This window comes from Ambystoma mexicanum, chromosome 14, assembly GCF_040938575.1.
Source record: "Ambystoma mexicanum isolate Mex_15411 chromosome 14, UKY_AmexF1_1, whole genome shotgun sequence".
NCBI classification, from domain to species: Eukaryota; Metazoa; Chordata; class Amphibia; order Caudata; family Ambystomatidae; genus Ambystoma; species Ambystoma mexicanum.
Window position 1 is genome coordinate 202,567,767 of NC_090940.1, and position 20,291 is coordinate 202,588,057.

At 43.9% G+C, this 20,291-nt stretch overlaps 1 protein-coding gene across 1 annotated transcript in view; it reads right to left on the reverse strand.

Moving 5' to 3' along the window:
• Window positions 1–513: 513 nt before the first annotated feature.
• Window positions 514–20,291, reverse strand: part of TRMT5 (tRNA methyltransferase 5) — a 79,467-nt gene continuing 59,689 nt past the window's right edge. Inside the window, exons 5-6 of the mRNA XM_069638924.1 lie at window positions 15,229–15,883; window positions 514–921 (exon numbers count right to left, since the gene is read on the reverse strand). Of these exons, the coding sequence (XP_069495025.1) occupies window positions 836–921; window positions 15,229–15,883 (741 nt within the window). The 3' untranslated portion in view covers window positions 514–835. The remainder of the gene's footprint in view (window positions 922–15,228; window positions 15,884–20,291) is intronic.

Here is a 20,291-nt window from a genome sequence, read left to right on the forward strand (position 1 = left end):
AAGGAGAGAAAAGAATGAGCTAGGGTGCTATATCCATGTGACTGTTTTAAATTAAGAAGTGAATGGGCACAACAGCCCAAAGACTGTCTTAAATTAGGGAATCCTGAAAGAACCAGGATTTCCAATATAGGTTTACACCCCAATTTCTTAGTCCCTATCCTGGCACCTTTCTGTAAGTTTGTGTTCCTTAGGCAAACTATTCCTAGGGTAAGAAAACAGACTGGAAGCCCCCGTCGGAGTTCAGGGCTTCCAAACATCTTTGCGATATCCCTCATGACATTTTTGTTATAGCTATTCCTTTTTGAGTTTTAGGTGAAACCCCTAGGCTCAAGCGGTGTACATCGCCCTATTTAAAATGAAGGTGTTCAACTGCACTTTTCTCTTATGTGTTTTGTTGGCCACTTTGTAACCTATTTCTGGTATGGTTTGTTACAAACACCATTTCAAGACTACCAATTAAAGAAATCTGGCTTTTAAACACAAGACACACCGGTATACACAGAAAATACAAACTACTTTTGTAAAAGATTTAATTAAAATAAAGAAAATATTGCATCATTCAGAGATCTCATATCCATGATAAACTTTGGCATTAACCACTATATTCAAAGATATTTCCACACATCAAAAAAAAAATTATGTACTGTAAAAAGGTCACCAATATCCAGCTCTTCTCAAATAGATTCATGACTGCAGCAGACAAAGCAGACCAATCCACATATTCATTGACAGAGGTTAAAGTCTGGCTGGTCTATTTTTTCAGCTCTTGACAAAAACAGACCGATTTTAAATGTATCCAGATGAGTTATTTTTGTAATGTTAAGTTACTTTTACATTATATTTGCGAGCCATTTAGTATGATCTCTTCTCTGCTCTCTGCCTCTAATCGAGGACACTTAGATGGTGGTTCATCAGCAGCTTCTGAAAAAGAAAGTTAAATAAATTTAAAAAGCACGTTTCTTTTTTAAATTACACTACCAATAAAGGAAATTTCTGCAACATACTTTTAGAATAAACTACAAATAGCTACTTGCCATTATAAATATGGGAAGAGCCATTTCTTTTGTCAGCAAATTAATTTGTGCATGCCATAATGCGGTTGTGTAATTCAAGGGGACATGAAGAAAAACTGGCAGTGTTAAACTGGCATGTAGTTGATCTTGTGCACATTGCTGCAGATCAAATGTGATTATGTGTTGATATTTTGAAGCTTTTGACCACTTCCTGGTGGACATGGTATCTCATTGCCTAAAATGGAGAAAGAACATCTCCCAAATAAAAAAAATAATAACTATTGACATTTTATTTTCTCCAAAACCCAAGTAGCAGATTTCGATCCTTCAGTCACAATTCAACGTCGCAGGCTAGATGGACCATTTACCCAACATATTTCCCGAAAAACTACATTAACAGTCAACATCTGCATGCAGCAGCTGTTCGATCATGGTGCAAGGCAACCAAAAAACTCTGCTAAACATCATCCCTTCCCTCATGGCTGGCTATCAGGACCACACTCACCCAACAACCATACCACCAGGTTCGAAGGTCTGGACTGTAACTGATCATTAAGCCCTAACAGGACCCTAATTGTGACCATCCTCTACCAACCAGAGAGATGTCACAGCCTTCTTAAAAGAATGGGCAGACAGATTCAGTGCACTCCAGTCCATGTAGGATACAATTCTCATCATGTGTGATCCCACTCCTTGCCATGTTTGCTGCCTGAACAATGCCATTGCTACTTCCTTGAATACGCTGACCACTGGAACCTTGCTCTCCAGCCTACTTGGGCTTTGCTTGGGTGTGGGGGGGATTGGCACACACTAGATGCATTGATCTCTGTTAACCAGTCTCTCTTTGCCGCCACTGTGACACTCCTACTCTGTACAGACCACCATCTTATTCTCTCTAAACTTGCCAGTACCAGCTCAAAGACCTGGCGCCATGACAATGTAGGCAATTAATCCTAATGGAACAAGCAACATGCATCTCCGTGCACCTTAATCTATGACTTCACAAACCTAGGAGGCAGCATCATGAATTTGAAGCCCTGCACAAACACGTTGAATACAACTGAAATACTATTAAAACCACCAGGTTGCACAACAGCAAATTCCAACATTCATACAAAACAGAATAGGCAGCTTGAACGCAAATGGAGTAAAACTAGAGAGAGAGGAATGGGTTAGATTTATTATACAGCAACACACTGAGACAAGGAAGATGCAATTAAGATCAATGAGGATTACCCATAGGAAAAGCAGTGGGAAGCAAGACCCGGCTTAATACTATAACCTACCACTAGGCTGTCCCACTAATAGAGTTGGGCACATTCTGACTCTTCCCTACACTATAAAAGGTGGAGTTCAGCCAGAAGCAGTGAGCGAGCTGGGGAATGCCATCTGGACCAGAGAAGCCAAAGAGCAGAGAGGGGCAGGAGCTGAAGGCTGGCGGAGAACGGTGTGTGGATAGGCTGACCCGGTGTCTGAGGGGCTGCAGCGTGGCGAGGGAGCTGTGTCTCCAAGGAGCCGGAGTAAGGCTGCCTGCATCCTGTTGGCAGCATTCAGTGGAGTGCTTGTTCCCTTGGGACCTGTGGCGGCCCAAAGTGTGTCTAAGGGGCAGGTGGTGAGACCCGGACCTCAACCCTGCATATCCTGGAGGGACCGCCTGTCAACGTGACGCTGCCCTGTGACTTTCATGAAAGTTAATGACAGAGAAAGTCGGGAGCTTGTGCGTGACTGCAGCAGAACGGGAGGAAGGCACCCAAGTAAAGCGGCACGGAGCGAAAGGCTGTGAAAAGGCATGAAGCAAGAAAGCAGAACAAAGGAAAGATGAAAGCAAGAAACGAGAGAAAACGAGCAGAAAGTCCAAAGGAAAGCTTGAAGGAAAATGCACCAGGGGCACTGAAATAAGAGGAAAGTGAACTGCAAGAAATGTAAGAGAAAGAAGGGTGCGAGCGACCCGAAGCAGGAAAGAGGGTGCGAGTGACCCGACAGATTTGAAAAGGGAAAGTAAAAGCGAGAAGTGAAAAGAGGGTACTAGCGACACAAAGGTGAAAATTAAGTGCGAGTGCCACGAGAAAGTGACAAGAAGGTGCAAGAGTGCACAACCAAAGGAACAGAGGGTGCCAGGGGCACGATAAAGGCAAGAGAAGGGTACAAGAGGCATGGCAAGATAAAAAGAAGGTGCAAGTGTGCACGAAAGGGGTAGCAGGTCAGAGTGGTTGCGCTTGGGAGCAGCAAAGAGCCCAGCTTTCTCGAAAGTCTCCGACACTATTCGATGTAGTAAGAACTGTACAGAGAAAGGTACATCCTGACTAGTAGAACTTTTTTTAAATAGGAAAGGGGCCTAAGCTTGAGAAAGGGAACCCTGCGAGGCCTAAGAAGAATTGTGTATTCTTTTTGTTTGGAACTGGAAGAGTACGGGTTTGGGGAAGGGAACCCCAAGAAACGCGAGGATACTGTGAACTATGTTGATTTGCTGAAATAGCCCTGCGTGGAAAGTTCTAAAGGCTCCTCCTTTTTAATTGAACTATCTTGCACTGGCAGAACTACACCCGTTGATAAGACTATCTGAAACCAGCTGTGGTTTACATCTCCTTTTCTTTGAATCACTATTTCCTTTTTTTAAAAGATTTCCTAACACATTTTTGTAAAGAGTGAGGGCAAGCATAGGTTTAGACACAGACTGATTAATGTTTTGTACTTTCAGACATTGATGGTCCTTTGAACCATCTCTTTAGAGTGAAGGCCAGTTAGGCATTACACCAAACCACTCTGGCTGGCCTCTCTTGGTCCTCTTCCTGCTCCCACCTGCGAGGCTAAAATCATCAGGGTCATCTTCGACTCCACACTCTCCTTCTCGCCTCACATCTCTGACGTCTCTAAGAAGTCACACTACAAGCTGCATCTTCTCAGAGATATTCTTCTTTTCCTCTCCTTCCCCAAGAAGCTCACCGTCTCCAGAGCTCTGGTACTCTCTAGGTTGAACTATTGCAACAGCCTCTTTCTAAATCTGCCTGCCTCTACTCTCCGCCATCTGCAACTTATCCAGAACAGGACTGCGAGACTTGTCCTTGGCCTCAAGCTCAGGGATCGTATCTCTCCAGGACTGAAATCTCTGCACTGGCTCCCAATGGCTGCGAAGATCAAGTTCAAAACCCTCTGCATTGTCTACAAGGCCTTCTGGAGCTTGGGGCCTCAATACCTTTTACTCTCTCTTCCTAGTTATCTTCCTTCTCGAGCTCTTCGCTCATCCGCCTCCAACTCCCTCAGGGTCAGTCGCTTCTCCAAGCAACGAGTTTGTGGTAGATCTCTCGCTTCGGCTGGTGCTTCCCTCCTGAACAGCCTCCCTGCCTCACTGAAACTTGAGGAGAACCATCTCGGTTCTGGAAGCACCTCAAAACCTCTCTCTTTGCTTCTGCCTTTTCTCCTCTCCCTTGATGAATCCCTGGACTGGTTAACTGGCCAACCCCTGTTCTTGGGCCCAGGTCCCCTCCACCGCCAGTCGGACACCTGCACTGCCTTCCTGGCAACCCCCCGCACTCGTGACTGTCTCTGCATCCCTACAGTCCCACTACCAGCACTTCACACCGGATGTCTGCACTTACCCTTGCACTTGCCACCAGCTGGCCGTACTTTATTGTTATTATTCTTATCCCATGTACTGTACCCTCCCCGCCTCCCTCACACTTTCCCCTTCCCATGACACCTGGCCTAGTAGGATCGCTGTCTGTCTTCCCTCTGTTCCTCCTCCCCTGCTTTGTCGCGCCTTGAAACACTTGTGTATAGGCGCGTTTTAAATGCCATATCAAATCATCATAAAGGTTTTGAAACTAACATCTTTGAGTATGTGTCTCTCTTGAGACCATGCCTGTCTCACAAAGACTAGGTGAAGATCATTGCTAAAATAACTGATGCCTTGATGCCACACTTGCACAGTGATCTCCATTAAAGAGAACATAGACACTTAATGGTGCTCATTAACAGTTCATTCTCCATGAAGCAGTCCTAAAAAAAAAAGCAAAGCCATTTCGGGCACTGGTGAAAATAGCATCGGTTGATCCTAGTGCATTTAGTGCAGAATAATTAATGTATTGTCCTTACTAAAGAACCCACTCATAAACTGGGCAATATACTGGACTGGGTCGCAGTCAGGAATGTACCTCTTGTTACATTGGATACTAAACCGTGTGTCTGGTCTGAACATTTCTTTGTAAACTTTAATCTTCAGCTTCCCACCATTTCTATTCAAAGGAAGAATGTTGTTAAGAAAGTTCTTTGCAGGAACTTTAACAACATCAAAGCAGCCGAATTGGAATTGGTCTTGGCAAGATCATGGTTTCTACCTCATATGGGGATTCCCTGATTGGCTAGCATTGGAATACGATAAGTCCCTAAATGCATTGTTGGACAAAAAACAGAACACAGAAAGAATCTGTGTTAAATTGCAAATGAAAGAGTAAGGACAATTGGAAGGACCTAGAGAAAGTGTACCGGAAAGAAATCTTTATGACAAAGCAAGATTATTTTAATACACAGATATTGAATTCAAAGAATTATTCAAAGAAGCTCTTTAAAATTCTTAAGAACTTGGAGAAGCCACAGGCTCAAGTTAAAAAAGTGGACCCTACAGACAAGGACTGCGAGGCAATCCAGAGGGCATTTGCATTCAAAATTAGGACAGCACAGGGCAGCATTGCAAATAATTTGGATACACATTTGCTTGCACCTACGTCTATAGCTGCTGGGGTATCAGCATATATTGATGCGCCCTCCTTTTCCTTTAAAGCTATTTCGGGAGATGTGTTGGTAAAAGTTCTTAAGAAAATGCACCCCATCAGGTGCTCTGGGGACGCTATCTCTTCAAGAATTGTCCTGGAACATGGAGGAATTTTTGCCCCTTCCTTGGTTTGTTTCGCCACTGCTACATTTGCAACCAACCATGTGCCAGACTTGCTGAAAAAGGTGGTCGTGCTGATTAAAAAAAAAAAGAAAACCGGGCAAGATCTTAAAGTTTTCAGTAATTTAAAACCTATAACTAACATGCCTTTCTTGCTGAAAATTATTGACAAATTGGCGACTATACAACTCCAGGAATAGGTGGAAAGCAAGAGGATCCTTCATTCCAGACAGTCGGGTTGTAGGACCTCACATGGTACAGAAAGTGCCCTTTTGGATCTACAGGGTGAAAGGCTTAATATCATGGACAATATTAAATCAGGGCTTCTGATGTTATTAGATCCATCAGCAGCCTTTGAGCTTGTGGATCATGAGAAATTGCTCAGTAGGCTTGTGGACCAGGGAGGGTGCTCCAGTGGAGCGAAAGACTGGATCAGATACTGATCCTTTCTCCAAGATAGGAAATAGAGAATAGTTTGGGGTAATGCATGCTCCAAGCCTGAGCTAATTAATTGTGGTGTACAGCAAGGGGCTTGCCTCTCACCGGCACTAGTCAATATATTCTGTCACCCCTATGGGACCTCTTGGACTCATTAGGTGTGCGATTTACAAAATTATGCTGATGATACTCAGCTCATTATGGAACCAACTGGAAATTACGAGAAAGACATGGCGAACATCGTACAAATGTATAAGTCTATACAAAATTGGATGACGGCAAACAGACTGTTTTAATGCGGCAAAAACAGAGTTCCTTATCTTTGTATCCACACAAGCATGTGCCAAACTAGTGACGTAGTATGAGGGATTTACCATAGATGGGCACTGTATTAAGACAGCGTCCAAGGTGGAGACCTTGGGGGGGATATTGAACCATCTCTCGGTGTTGAAGCCTATGTTAACAGTGTAATCAACAAATCTCAATATCATCTGAGACGGCTCAGATTGGTGAAGCCATATGTCTCTCTGGCGAATTGCACCACACTAGTTCGAGCTGTTATAATGCCTAGGCTCGACTATTGAAGTGTTTAATTGGATGAAGCGAATAAAGGTTACATCAAAAAGCTACAGATTCTTCAAAATGATGCAGTGCGGATCATCAAAGGCACGGCAAGGCAAGACCCGATGTCTGTATATAGGAGCGAGTTGCATTGGCTTCCAGTTGAGGCTAGAATATGCTTCAAGATGAGTACTATGGTGCTTTTTCATATAAACCTTTATGAACAAGAGTACTTAAAAGAACGTCTGATGCTTGAAAAATGTGCCAGAGTGACTTGGTCCAAGAACTCGATGTTACTGACCCAGCATAGAAGTAAACTAGTTGGAGGCAATGGATGCTCATTTACGGTACAAGCAGGGTTGGTTTGGAACAAACTTCCCCCCTGAGAAGCACATGGAAAAAAAAAGACCACTTTTAGGAAATTTTAAGCCAGTTGTTATTGTCTTTGTGTTATACATGTTGCACACACATGCCCGCGGGCAATGGCACATTATAAACAAATAAATACATTTGCTAACTTTCACCCAATTCCTAAGGGCCCTTTCATAAACAAGATATTTTAAAAAATAATGCCCATCAACTCATGGAATACAGTCAAAAGGAAAACCAGCTACAGGACTACCAAACAACATTCCGTCCAGGCGAGTGCACAAGAAATGCTCTCCAATAAAGGTGGTGCTCTTGACCTTTTCCTTGTCAACCTAGATGCTGCATTCGACACCATCATACATCGCATGTTGTAAGAGGCTAGAACACTTCCTGGGTATTCAAGGTATGGCCTTGAAAGTGATCTCTTTCCTGCAGAAGTCGTAAACTTGGACACCTGGCACACTGCGTGGTCCATCACTGGAAGGAGGCCCTCGGGACCTGATCCTCTCACTGTGGCCCTTTAAGTACTACTTAAGTCTGTGACAGACATTTTGGAACCCTTCATTGCCCCTTGCTAAATGTATGTAGAAAGACACAGATTGTCTTTGAACAGCAGAACCTTGCATAGGAAAAAACGTTTGCAGCCCTTTACCTTTAGCTTGCCTGACCAGTAGTGGAAGCTAAAAACGTAGGAATATTTGGGACAGCAATCTCTCTCTTAGCAGGCAGATCCAGGAACATTCCAAGACCTTCCATTTGCACCTGTATAAGTTAAAGCAGCTCCTGCCCTTCCTGAACAGTCATCACAAAGTGTAGGTAAATAGGGCTATGGCACTGGAAGGGTGGGCTAGTGGAATAGTTTGCATCTGGATCTCCTAAAACGTCTCGCTTATATCTTACAATACATTGAAAACAAAGCTGCCAGGTTCATCTTTAACTTGAAATGGTGTCACCATATTACACCAGCATTAAAAGGCCTTCCACTGGCTCCTGCTAGAAAAAAAATAACTGAATACCAATTCCTGAGCACCATCCCCAAGGTTAATAAGGGAAGGCTCCTATGTACCTTACTGGGTTCATCTAGAGCAGGGTTGTCCAACATGCGGCCCGAGGGCCGCAATGTGGCCCTTCAAGCCATTTCATGTGGCCCTCGAAGCCTAAGAGCACAGACAAAGCATTAGGGTTACTTTTGTACATTTTGTATTTATTTTATACGCAGCAAGCATTGTGGCTGCAGTTTCAGGGTAGGAATTGTAGTCCACACACATTACGATTTCCATTGGCTGAGAAACAGCCAGTGGAAATACTGTTACCATGCAAGGCATGTTGTAGTGGAAATAAATAAAATAAATAACTGCCTTGCATGGTAACAGTATTTCCATTGGCTGTTTTTCAGCCAATGGAAATCATAATCACGTAATGTGTGTGGGTGGAGTGACGGGCACACAGCGCAACCTTCACACATCTGCGTTGCCGAGCCCAGGGCAGAGGCTGCGTGAGCCAGCAGCTCAGCCCAGCCCAGGTTCACAGTGCTACGTGCGGTGCACACTGAGGCCTAGTTCTCCTTGCCTCCAGCAGTGGGAAGTACTGCCTGCTATATTTTCCGACGTATGTTTGCGGCATGCAGTGCTTTGGAGCATCCGAGATACTGCTGGCCAGATACACCGAAACACATGCATCTGCCCAGCAGTACCTCGGAGGCTCAAAAGCAGCGTGGGATGCCTTAATGTTTGAACATTCCGCCTCGGGAGGGAGGGTACAATTTGAATCACTTTTTGAAAAAACCTCCCCCTTGGGTACTGTTCAAATTGTGTCACAAAAGGAATGAATTCCCACATGATTTTACCGCATGTGGGAATTAATCCTTGCCAAAATAGCTAGGCAACACAATCATGCCATCCACACCCAGAAAAGAAGCACAGAGGGTAAAATGCCTGGGGCTCAATCCAGTTTTTGTTTTTGCAACTGACAAGTGCTAACCTGGACGAGGCAAAACAACCCTTGGGAGGTGTCCGTGCCCCTGTCGGAGGAAGGCCAGCTGCGGGAGTGAATTTTCAGAGCGCAGAACAGTGTAGCCCACCAATTCCAATGCACTGTGGGCTTTACAGCAGACACCATGAGGTCAATTCCCTCCCCGGTTCCTATAACATGGCCCTCAGCTCAGCTGGAGTGATCCGATTACCGGCGCACTGGCCACCCCTGGGCGCTGGGAGACGCGGGCACCCGGTCATGTCTAGTTCTTCACACTTTAAGATTGTGCTCACATTGCGTTTCTTCAATTAGGATCACCTTTGGGTGATCGCTTTTCCCCATTTTATCTGTTGAATTGGATTATGCTTCTTTCATTAGCACAGAAGTAATGAATGTGTATTAGAGAGATAAGCTGCCATATGTATTGGGCACACTGCACAGACAGCATCAATCATTACCACAGAAGTAATGAATGTGTATTAGAGAGATAAGCTGCCATACGTATTGGGCACAACACTGCACAGACAGCATCAATCATTACCACAGAAGTAATGAATGTGTATTAGAGAGATAAGCTGCCATACGTATTGGGCACACTGCACAGACAGCATCAATCATTACCACAGAAGTAATGAATGTGTATTAGAGAGATAAGCTGCCATACGTATTGGGCACAACACTGCACAGGCAGCATCAATCATTAACACAGAAGTAATGAATGTGTATTAGAGAGATAAGCTGCCATATGTATTGGGCACAATGCACAGGCAGCATCAATCATTACCACAGAAGTAATGAATGTGTATTAGAGAGATACACTGCCATACGTATTGGGCACAGAAGTAATGAATGTGTATTAGAGAGATAAGCTGCCATATGTATTTGGCACAATGCACAGGCAGCATCAATCATTACCACAGAAGTAATGAATGTGTATTAGAGAGATACACTGCCATACGTATTGGGCACAGAAGTAATGAATGTGTATTAGAGAGATAAGCTGCCATATGTATAGGGCACACTGCACAGGCAGCATCACTCATTTACACAGAAGTAATGAATGTGTATTACAGAGATAAGCTGCATATGTATTGGGCACACTGCACATGTTCAGGCAGCATCAATCATGCTTTGTAAAGGACAATGTTGGCCTAAATTGGGAACAGCCAGGATAAACATGTTACTACAGAGGCATATTTTGGGCACAACCAGCATAACAATGTGTTACATCAGTGACAGTGCTGTCTTACACTGTGGACACATAGATAATTAAAATGTGTTGTGTTGTAAAATGTTCTTGTCTGCTGTTGGTGACATGGAATTTTCATGTTCCCCTTTAGAACTGATTATAAACGTATGGCTTTTTGATCAGATTTTCTGCTGTAAAATGCACCATTTCAACCCCATATTTGAAATAAAATTCTTGGAGGGGGAACCCCCCCAAACCCTCCCTAGATCCTTATAGCTCCCTCGCTATGCTCGGTCGCCCCCACTATTTCAGGAAAATATGAACACATACACACTGAAAGAAATCACAAGTAACTGACCTCAAATCATTTGATGGAGGGCCTCCCTTAGATAATCACTGCCCCTGACACCAAAAGCTATCTTTGGGACTGCATGGCGCTTCACTACCTGTGATGCTATTGTGTCAAAGGTCACACAATATCACTTTTTAATATACTGCTTTGGGTGAGGTTGTTGACTTTTGGCTCGCCGGCCCACATGGTGACAAAAAGTTAATGCTTCGGCCCAACATTCAAAAAGGTTGGACAAGCCTGATCTAGAGATATACACACTTATGTAAGAGGCTGAGAAGAGATTACAAAAGCGTTCATGGTCACATGTAAGGGTTTGCTAAAACAGTGCAAGTATAGAGTAACGCCTAAAGGGTCTAGGTGTTATTTCTACAAACAATAAGGGCCAGCTTAATCTTTCGGGTATTCTGTTAAAAAAGGCTCTCTTTGCACTGCAACTCTATGAATTACCTTTAGGTTGGGGTAGTGAATACTAAGTTGGGCTATCTCCCTATTCTGCTACTGTGTTTTCTGGTAACTCATTTTCTCCGCCTACACCGAGGGTGCTTGTCAGGCAGCCAATTTCACCCTGCTGCCACAAGCCTTGAATTGTTCTCCTAGGAGTTGGACATCTGGTGAAAGCCCAGTCATCAGCATCTCAAATTCGTTCCAGGGAGTGTGTGGTTTGTTTGGCTGACTGGACCCGCCTTATCTCACCACTGGCAGTTGCAATGGTTTCTCCCACACACTGAACTGTCTCCCTCTATAGAGTCCACATACATCCACCATCTTTCTCCACATTGTGGCCTCCTTTTCATACAGGCAGCTTGGAAGAGCAGGTCTGCTTCATCTGGGTCTGTAGCACCTACAGACTTTCCCCAGCCCCTTCTACACCAATTGAGGAGTGGGACTCTTTGAAATCTCTCCTGGGATTGGTTCTTTTGTGAAGTGGCCTGCTATGTTTCTTAAATTCAAATATTAAGAATTTAATATATGTTTCAAGTGGTGTCCAGTCATAATATCGAATACAAAATTTCGAATGTCAAAAAAGTCGAATCAAAAATGTCGAAAAAAAAAATGTCGAATTATTTTTTTTTTTCGATATTTTTTTTGGGCTCTAGTTTATATAAAAAAAAATAGGTAAAAAGAAAAAAAAAAAAAAGAAAAAACGGGGGTTGCGGGGGAACCCCCCCATTTCGAAAAAAAACGTCATAAAAAATAAATTCGACATTTTTTTTTCGACTTTCGAAATTTTTGATTTCGAAATTATGTCTATAAACCGTTTCAAGTGACTGATTTACTTTTAAATGAGGCCCCTTTCCTTCCCTCATGGCTCCATTAGCAGTGTGCAAGGCTTAAGAAGCATCCTGCGGTCGCTCCAAGACCCCAGGTAAACGAGTGTGACCTTTCCATTCAGCAATGAGGTAAGTGTGCAGCTTATACTCAGCAATTCTTCCTTTTCTGATCCATGCCCGTACTGTGGGTGAAGAGTCTTAATTAATTGATCAGCTCAGTGGTCTGTTTCGTTTAGCACCATGGCCTTCTGGGAACTGCAAGCCTTCAATGAAGGCTTCTGGTCTCAGCCCACTTATGAGTGCTGTGTGTGCTTCATGCAGAAGAGTAAGACACAAGGGAATCCTGCTCTGTGCACCCACGGGGGGCATTTACGGTATCGACCAGGCTGCCCCAGTCCAATTGACCATCTCACACAAAAGAATGGGGAGGTGATAAAACTTCCACACCCTACTAGATCTTAATGATCTTCCCTGGATTAAAAAAAAAAAAACTGTTGGTGGAGACTTTCAGATAGAAGAGACTTAGTCAATGGTCAGTTGGTGGTGCAGGCACCTACCTCTGGAGCCACTTGCCACTGAATATCCAACTCCAAGACAACCATCTAATATGTAGAAGAAGAAAATAAAAAGACTTAAAATCTCCCTCTTCAAGCAGGCATTTCCACCCAATTGTTTGGCAGTATATATATACCCGGGCCTCTGACATCTCTGCCATCAATCCTTCCATTACCCGTGTGATCGCTGAACTAACAAATGGGGGTCTACAGAAGCCCCCATCCATGCCCCTTTCTGTTCCCCCCAATGAATCAGTCACTACTTTGCGGGCCATAGAACTGGCAGCGGCCTGTGGCTGGGATCTTGCTGCCTTGTCACCTATTCAGAACTTCTATTGCAAGAGCTGGGTCACCCCTCACGCCCTTATTATTTCATGTGTGTGTGTCTAAGCATGTACCATTTTTGACTGTTCCTACCTGGGTACCCAACCCCATAGCACTGCAATTCCCCTCTAGGTTCATCCCTTGCCCTACTACTGGTCTGAACATACTGAGATCTTTGAATGATCAGATTACCATAGCCTCCTTTTGTCATGTCTTCCCCCACATCTTCCAGGGGCACCATAATTGTGCCCATCGTATTGTGGATGGCGCCATAACATCAATACTTTTTCAAAATGGTCAAAGTGGTCACACATGTTGGCAGCCTTTACAAAGATCAAGTATGCAGCGATTCAACGTGAATTCTAAATAACCCTCATGTGAAAGATTGGGCACTATGAAAGAACAGTCATAATATCTTTGATTAAATTAATGGTAATTTTATACTGTTGATTTAATTAATTGAATCACACATTTATTAATCCAGCATGATTAATGTTCTTGAGACTTTTTGACTGAGCCCTTTACAGAAGACACCATCTCTGGAAATGTTTAATTTCCTTATTGCTGTTTTTGAAAGTTCTTAATGTTTGAGCAGCGGCACAATTATTTGAAGTTAAGGATGTGTAATACAGATATGCATCGTTCAAACGCAAGCACTTGCGTGTCTAAATATCAAAAACAGGCTTTAGTTTAAAGCTCAATCTATTGGGAATTCAACACACCTTGCAGAACAAATAAACCGGTGTAATGCACAGTGGCATCTGTCCATTTGCAAGAGGTGCACGCACAAACGTAACCTTATTAAAAGTACAGGCCAGATGCAGGACAAGATTCCAAAGTACGGATGACATGGCCAGTACACTGGCTTTGTCAATGAGGTGACTGGGAGGGGGAAATGTGCATGAAGAAAGCCAGAGCGAGTCCAGACTACGAGGGCTTAGTCTGTTGAGAAAACCCCATTCCCAGGACCTCCCCATCCTCCTTGTGCCAGTATGTAAGGTAAGTAACGCCCGCCCTTCGCCGCTTTTCTTTCATTCTTTTGCTTCATTCCCCCTTTATTTAAATATTTAGTTGCTCATTTTTCCCGTTATTGTTTGTTTTTATTTTTCTCTTGTTTTTCTGCTATTTAATTGTTTCACCCGTGCCACAGTCTTTTTTCCATCTCCCCATGCCTTCCTCCTTCGCCCCTTCACTGCCCTCTTCCCAACCTGCAATTGGCTACCTGCCTTCAGACCTCTTTAAGGAGGTCTCCAGGGCATCCTTGCCCAGGCAGCCGGCCAAAGTAAAGGGCAGATCCCTTTCTGGATAGATCCCATTGCTGTTTGCCCCTGTTCGCCGATGGACACCTGACATAGCACCCTGCAGCAACAACCAATGCAAGGTGGTACTGGAGGTTAGCACAGCCATTACTGTGCTCAATTATAACCTTGTCACTTTATTACTACCGTCAATCAGAACATTGTGTAGATTACCTGCTGCCCTCCTTAAATAGCCTGATGGATGTATTTTGGGGCAGGAAAGGTGTTGCACTTCGACGTGTGTAGGGCCACTGGTCTATCACGCATAGAAGATGGATTATGATAGCTTGTTCAAGACGCTCAGAAGGCCTATTATGGCAACCCGGCTAGTGCACCTAGAAGAATCTCCCACAAGGTCAACCTGATCAAACAGTGGCGTAAATAACAAAGCTCCATCCAAGCCTCAAGGTATGTATAAACGCACTACTTCAGTGGACATCTGCCATAGGCATGTCTACCCACACATCAGAATGCAGAGACGACCTATAAGTATGATTGCTTATTTATAACGCGCTTAATACCTAGAGGTTTCTAAGCGCGGATCCCAGGGGTCGAACCTGTGTTACTCCGCATCGACTTGCTTCCAAAGTGAACGCGTTGGCCCCAGGCTATCCACCCGTGCTGACAACACTTTTGCCTCCTTACACCAGATTAAGCTTCAACACCTCTGCCGTAAGAATACAGTGACAACCTACAACAAAAATTCAGTCCAGCTGGACACAAAGTCTCTTGCACTCGCGCACCCTCTGGACCTTCTTTAGCACCCGTCAACGTGCCTGATCTCTTGGGTTGCTTTCTGGACACCCGGCCAGCCAACCTAATTCCCCATCTTGGCCAAATTCACACACACACATTCTAAGCCTTTTCTGAGAATGTTCCCACACAGTCCGTGAGGGCGTTCCCACCACAAGCATGTTGGGACCATTTTAAATGGGAAAAGGCGCTATATAAATGACATCCATTACTTAAAAAATGCTAGTGTTTTAAGCAACATGCTTACCTAGGCTAGAAGAATAGTTCTTGTAAATGACAGCAGCTGGTACCCTAAAACTAATGCACATCATTTCCTTATTCGGTGCAACATTTCTTACTAGATGGATAGAGCCACATTCCTCAATGGAAGCTCCCAAGAAAGCTTCGGCTCTTTTCCGTATGTCTTCAGCAGGATCCTTTTCTTTTGAGAAGCTATAACAGTGCACAATGGGAAGAAAAGCTGTAGTACTAGATAGGTCCTCCAATAGATCCTGAAATGCATCGAGAAACTCTATAGCCATTCCTGGCAAATTCATGACGACATGCACAGAGCTTTTGCTTTCATCCAGTTGGGATGCCAAGTGCTTAGTTAGTTGGTATTTTATGATTTCAGTGACAAAGTCCCTGCCGTCCATGTTGAAGGTTTGAATGTTTCTTGTCACTTTGTTCAATTTGCAGTTATGCAAGAGCCATTTATGAGATTCCGGATTAAGGTCATTGGCAAAAACTGTGCATTTCTTTTTGGCAGCTGGGATGGCGAAAGGCCCAACCCCAGCAAACACGTCGAAGAGAATGTCACCAGGCTTCAGCAATGCAATGATACGTTCATGCTCAGTACTCAAACGTGGATTCCAGTACACCTTGGAAAAATCAAATTCATAGTTGATGCCGTTTTCTCGAACCTGAAAAAGTGCAGATTATTTAAAAGATTATTAATTTGTTATACAATGCACAGAATGTTATGTCTTTGAAATTCCTTTTATAAAGGCTATCCATTCACATGCTACAGAGCAGGTAGCTTTGGCCACTCATCTATTATTTTCAGTATGTGACTCATCATTCATCTGTACTACCAAGGACTTCCTGCAGGGTCTCGACACTTACGATAGCCATATAGACACCCATATGTAAATGGTCATCTCCATCCAATAGCAGAACAATGTAAAGGTATAGAGGACATCTCATTTCCAAATGTAAAACAAACAGAAAATGTAGTATACATTATTCACTGCCCCTGCCACAAAACGTGTCTGAATGACCATCCTCAATGAGTGTTCACATTTCAGAATTCATGTAAAAAATCAGAAACAAATCACAAAAGCACCTATAGGTTTACATTATGTGGACTATAATCGCTCAACTCGGAGAACATTTTGGACGAGACTTTAATGTAAGTTGTGAAAAACGCACCCAGTCACTGCAATGTGAGAAGACTATTAAACAACCACCATTGGTAAAGCAAAATGTTTTAGGCATTTGCCATACATTGTGTAAGGAACTCAAGGTGGCAACAGTAAAGACAGACAAGTGATCACAGTTCAAGGGTGTTTATTATACTGTAATAAATGGCTGAGAAAAACGCCCAACCTAAACCTAACTCTAAAATGGGAGCAGAAAAGAAAGAAGTGTTCATAAAATGATAAATCAGGATGTTATAGCCGGGGTCTCCCTTTCCCATGTTTACCACCACGGAATAAGGCGGGACTCTCGAGCACAGCACACCCCTAGGCTTCTCCAGCACGAGGCTACAGTTCCTTTCAGCGATATCAGGACTTAGGTGGTAAAGTCTTTTTTCTACAAAGTCTCTTGCCGCTGAGGGCCTTATGTGTCAGCAATAACAAAATGAAAGTATTCTTTCCGTATTCTTTATGTTGGGTGATGATTCTTCACCTTGTTAGTCCACAAACAACCCTAACCCTGCATAGTATGTATAATAATATGTTGGCCGGAAACCAATCGCTTCATATGACCAACATCGCGAACACAGAATCGTCAGTATAACCACAGGGCGTCCATCTTGTATAACATCCGCCATTTGCTTTTTTTCCTTTCTGTCAAATGCTTTGCAAAATGTATTCTATTCTGAAAGCTCATACACGGTGCGAGGCCACAGCCTGCATGTTGAAAGATCAACCCAGATAGGAATGCCAAACAGTACAGAAATACATTGTTTTCCTCCCTCAAAAAGTCCTTGGAGGCAAGCAGAACAGCATTTAATCAGCGGCCCAGGTGCCGGCCTGTCTCACTACAGCTGTAGCAATAGGCAGTTAAAGCATGAATTATACTCTTCTAGCGGTCCTCCTTAGAACAGGCTGATGCCTAGTTCACGAATAGAAACTGGTAGATAACATGCTCGGAATGTGTCTCTCTTGCAAACACGATATCCTTGCTGAAGAAGTGCTTTATGGTCTCTATAACAAAGAATTGTGTCTGCAACTGTTGCTAAAATAAGTATAATTAGATTGAATAAGAAACTTGTCATAATGTGTCATAATTGTCAATCACCCAACCCTAGCTCTAGAAAATACATTATGGGCGGTTTTGATGTGCCTTCAAAGATTGCACATTTGTATATATGTTACTGCTTGAATGATGTGCGCTCTCTTGCGTCTCACGAGGTCTGGGTGACCCACGTTGTGAGACGTTAGACCCAGTTGACCGACTGAGAATACTTTGCAATAAACCATAGTACTTGGAAAATCGAACCTTGTGTCGGTCGTATCACTAGTATATGGTGATTGTGCCTTAGTTTCCATATGCGGAGGATCTTCAGGGCCTAGCAACCTCTGGATCGCCCTCAACCAGGCTCTGATCCTCTTGAATGTTAGCCTCCTTCCGTCGGGTTCACTACAGCCTTTTATTCAAAATCCCTTCACCTGTAGTATTTAAGTCTCAATGTCCTTTTAAAGAACCTTTCATTATGAACATCCCTAAACCGGGTTCACACTTGTCAACACAATATTCACAGGGATACTGTACTACACCCCGCTTTGCAGTCATGCCTCAGCTGGGTTCACATTTGCCAGTTACACAGTTCCATCAGAAAGTCATTGTAGACCCCTTAGGTTGTTCACTTTACCAAAGTCCGGATCTCAGCCCCCAGTCAGGCTTTTCTTTAAAGCCCCCAGTCAGGCTTCGCCCAGTTCATTCTACACAATTCACTGTGCTTTATCACAAATGCAGGATTCAATTCCCTTAGGTTTCCTCTTGGTTTATGATAGCTTCCTTCGGTCGGGCTCGGACCATCAATCCACTTTGGGTTCCGCTTGGTTTCTGGGTCAAAGACTTTTGATTGTACAAGGGGTTTTATTCAACCCTTGTATGACTTACGTCAGGCTCTTCTAGGGCCTCCTGGTATTTGTAGTTTTAACAAAAGGGGACCAACCAGAGTCTTTAGAATAAGCACCCCTGTGGTGCCAGACCACTCTGCAGCTGTTTTTCCCGTGGGTTTTAAAAGTTCAATAGCAGATAAGTTATCTGTTCAAATCATGTTGCCCTTTGCAACCTTTGCTCAACGTAACTTGGTCTATTATCGGTTCCCCCTCCGACTCACTGGCTGCACCGAACTCCTTGTCGTTTGTCTCTGGAGCCAAGGACGGTACCACAGTAGCAAGCACCTCCCTCTACCTTGGGTATCAGTGTGGGAGGGCTCCGAACAGACGCTAGCTGTAGTTCCCGGTCTTAGAATTCCTTTTTCAGAGGCTTTGCGGGTCGGGGTCAAAAAGGGCAAGGGCACTTCACTCCTTTTTAGTCTCGCCACCTTTCTCCTCCTCTTGAGCTGCTGTCCTGAACAGCCGCCTCCTTGTGCATTTTACCTTGCTCAAAGTGGGCTCTCGTGCTCCACCTTTTATCCCTGTGAGGAAGAGGGCCGTCGGGAGTGTGTAGTTATTGTCAATTGCATGACCCTTGTGTTGGGACACGTCAGGTGTTGTCTGTTGCGTTTCATGGTGTAAGAAAGTGTTTGTGTCAGAAAAGGGGGGAGGAGAGGGTGGAGCTTCTGAATATCCTACGGGGTAGGATGGGGGGAGGGGGGTAGGAAAGGTGTTATAAAGGAAGGGGGAACCACATCTCACCAGTCTGTCCCACTTCCACTCCCCAAGGACCCCTCATCCAGGCGATTCTCCTTCACTAGTCCACCCCCAGGAACTGGATCCAATAGCGATGGCTGTGTCCTGGCCAGCTGGATGACAGATTCCTGGGGACTAGTCAGTGAGACACCCTCCGGTTTCTCGCAATTGCCATAATGGTACTCCTTTACTGTAAAATGGCAACAATTAGACAATGGTGTCAGCGCCTTGAAAATGCCCATCTAAGACCTGTACAAAAGTCAAAACTACTAGATTTGACAATGTTTGTTTTTAAAAGGACGTCAGTGCATACAAGGACACACGTATTTATAAATTAAGTGGCTGAAGGTACGCGTGGTTAAGACATTTTCATTACACCAAGTGCGTTTAACGCTCAGAACACCCCTTAGAAATAATTGGCAAGCCCTATACTGAACAAATCTTGATGTTACTGCATGGTAGATTCAGCCCAAACAGTTCCTAGGATGGGGAGATTTGGGCATTGAGTGGCAGGTAGTAGTTGGGAATGTCCATACGGTTAGCATGGGTGGCTAAAATATCAAGCACACACAAGCAGGTTGTCCCTCCTCCGATCCCATCTCCCTCCTAATTGAATTCTAATGCAATCTTTTTGGATCATAGGTGCAGCTAAATTGCCCCAAGACTATGAAAGAACAGCTTTGGGTATTAGTCTTGAAAAGCCACACTCGGGGGCTTAATGAACTGATGGAGTGTTTGGTATTATTAAATGGTTAGCCACTAGCCCACTCAGCATTACCAATAACAGTCTACATGATCTTTTTAATTATTGCCTTCCTTGTTGAGGTAAATATCCATGCAATAAGTACTGCTGAATTGTTTTATTTTTTACAATGAAACGGTGGGAGCACACCCCTCCTTCCAGCTTAATTCTCCACAATTTAGGAGGAGCTCTTTTATCCAAAATGGCCAGTGTTGCCATTTACCCCTCACCAAATATCTACACCCAAATACACAGTCTAGTTGTGTGGACTGGTAGATATATGTAGGATACCGAACATGGCTGCTCACGTTGCACACCACAACTCCCCTGCTGTGAGAATGCTGATCTACATGCGGGATGTGGATCCACTCCTCCACACATGAGGTAAACTCCCATTCAATGCACTGTTCACACAGCGCGTCTCTGGCAGCCATTTTTATATATTTGGACAATTTTAAAAACAACTTTTCCTCATTTAGGTTTCTCTTTACACTAGGCAAG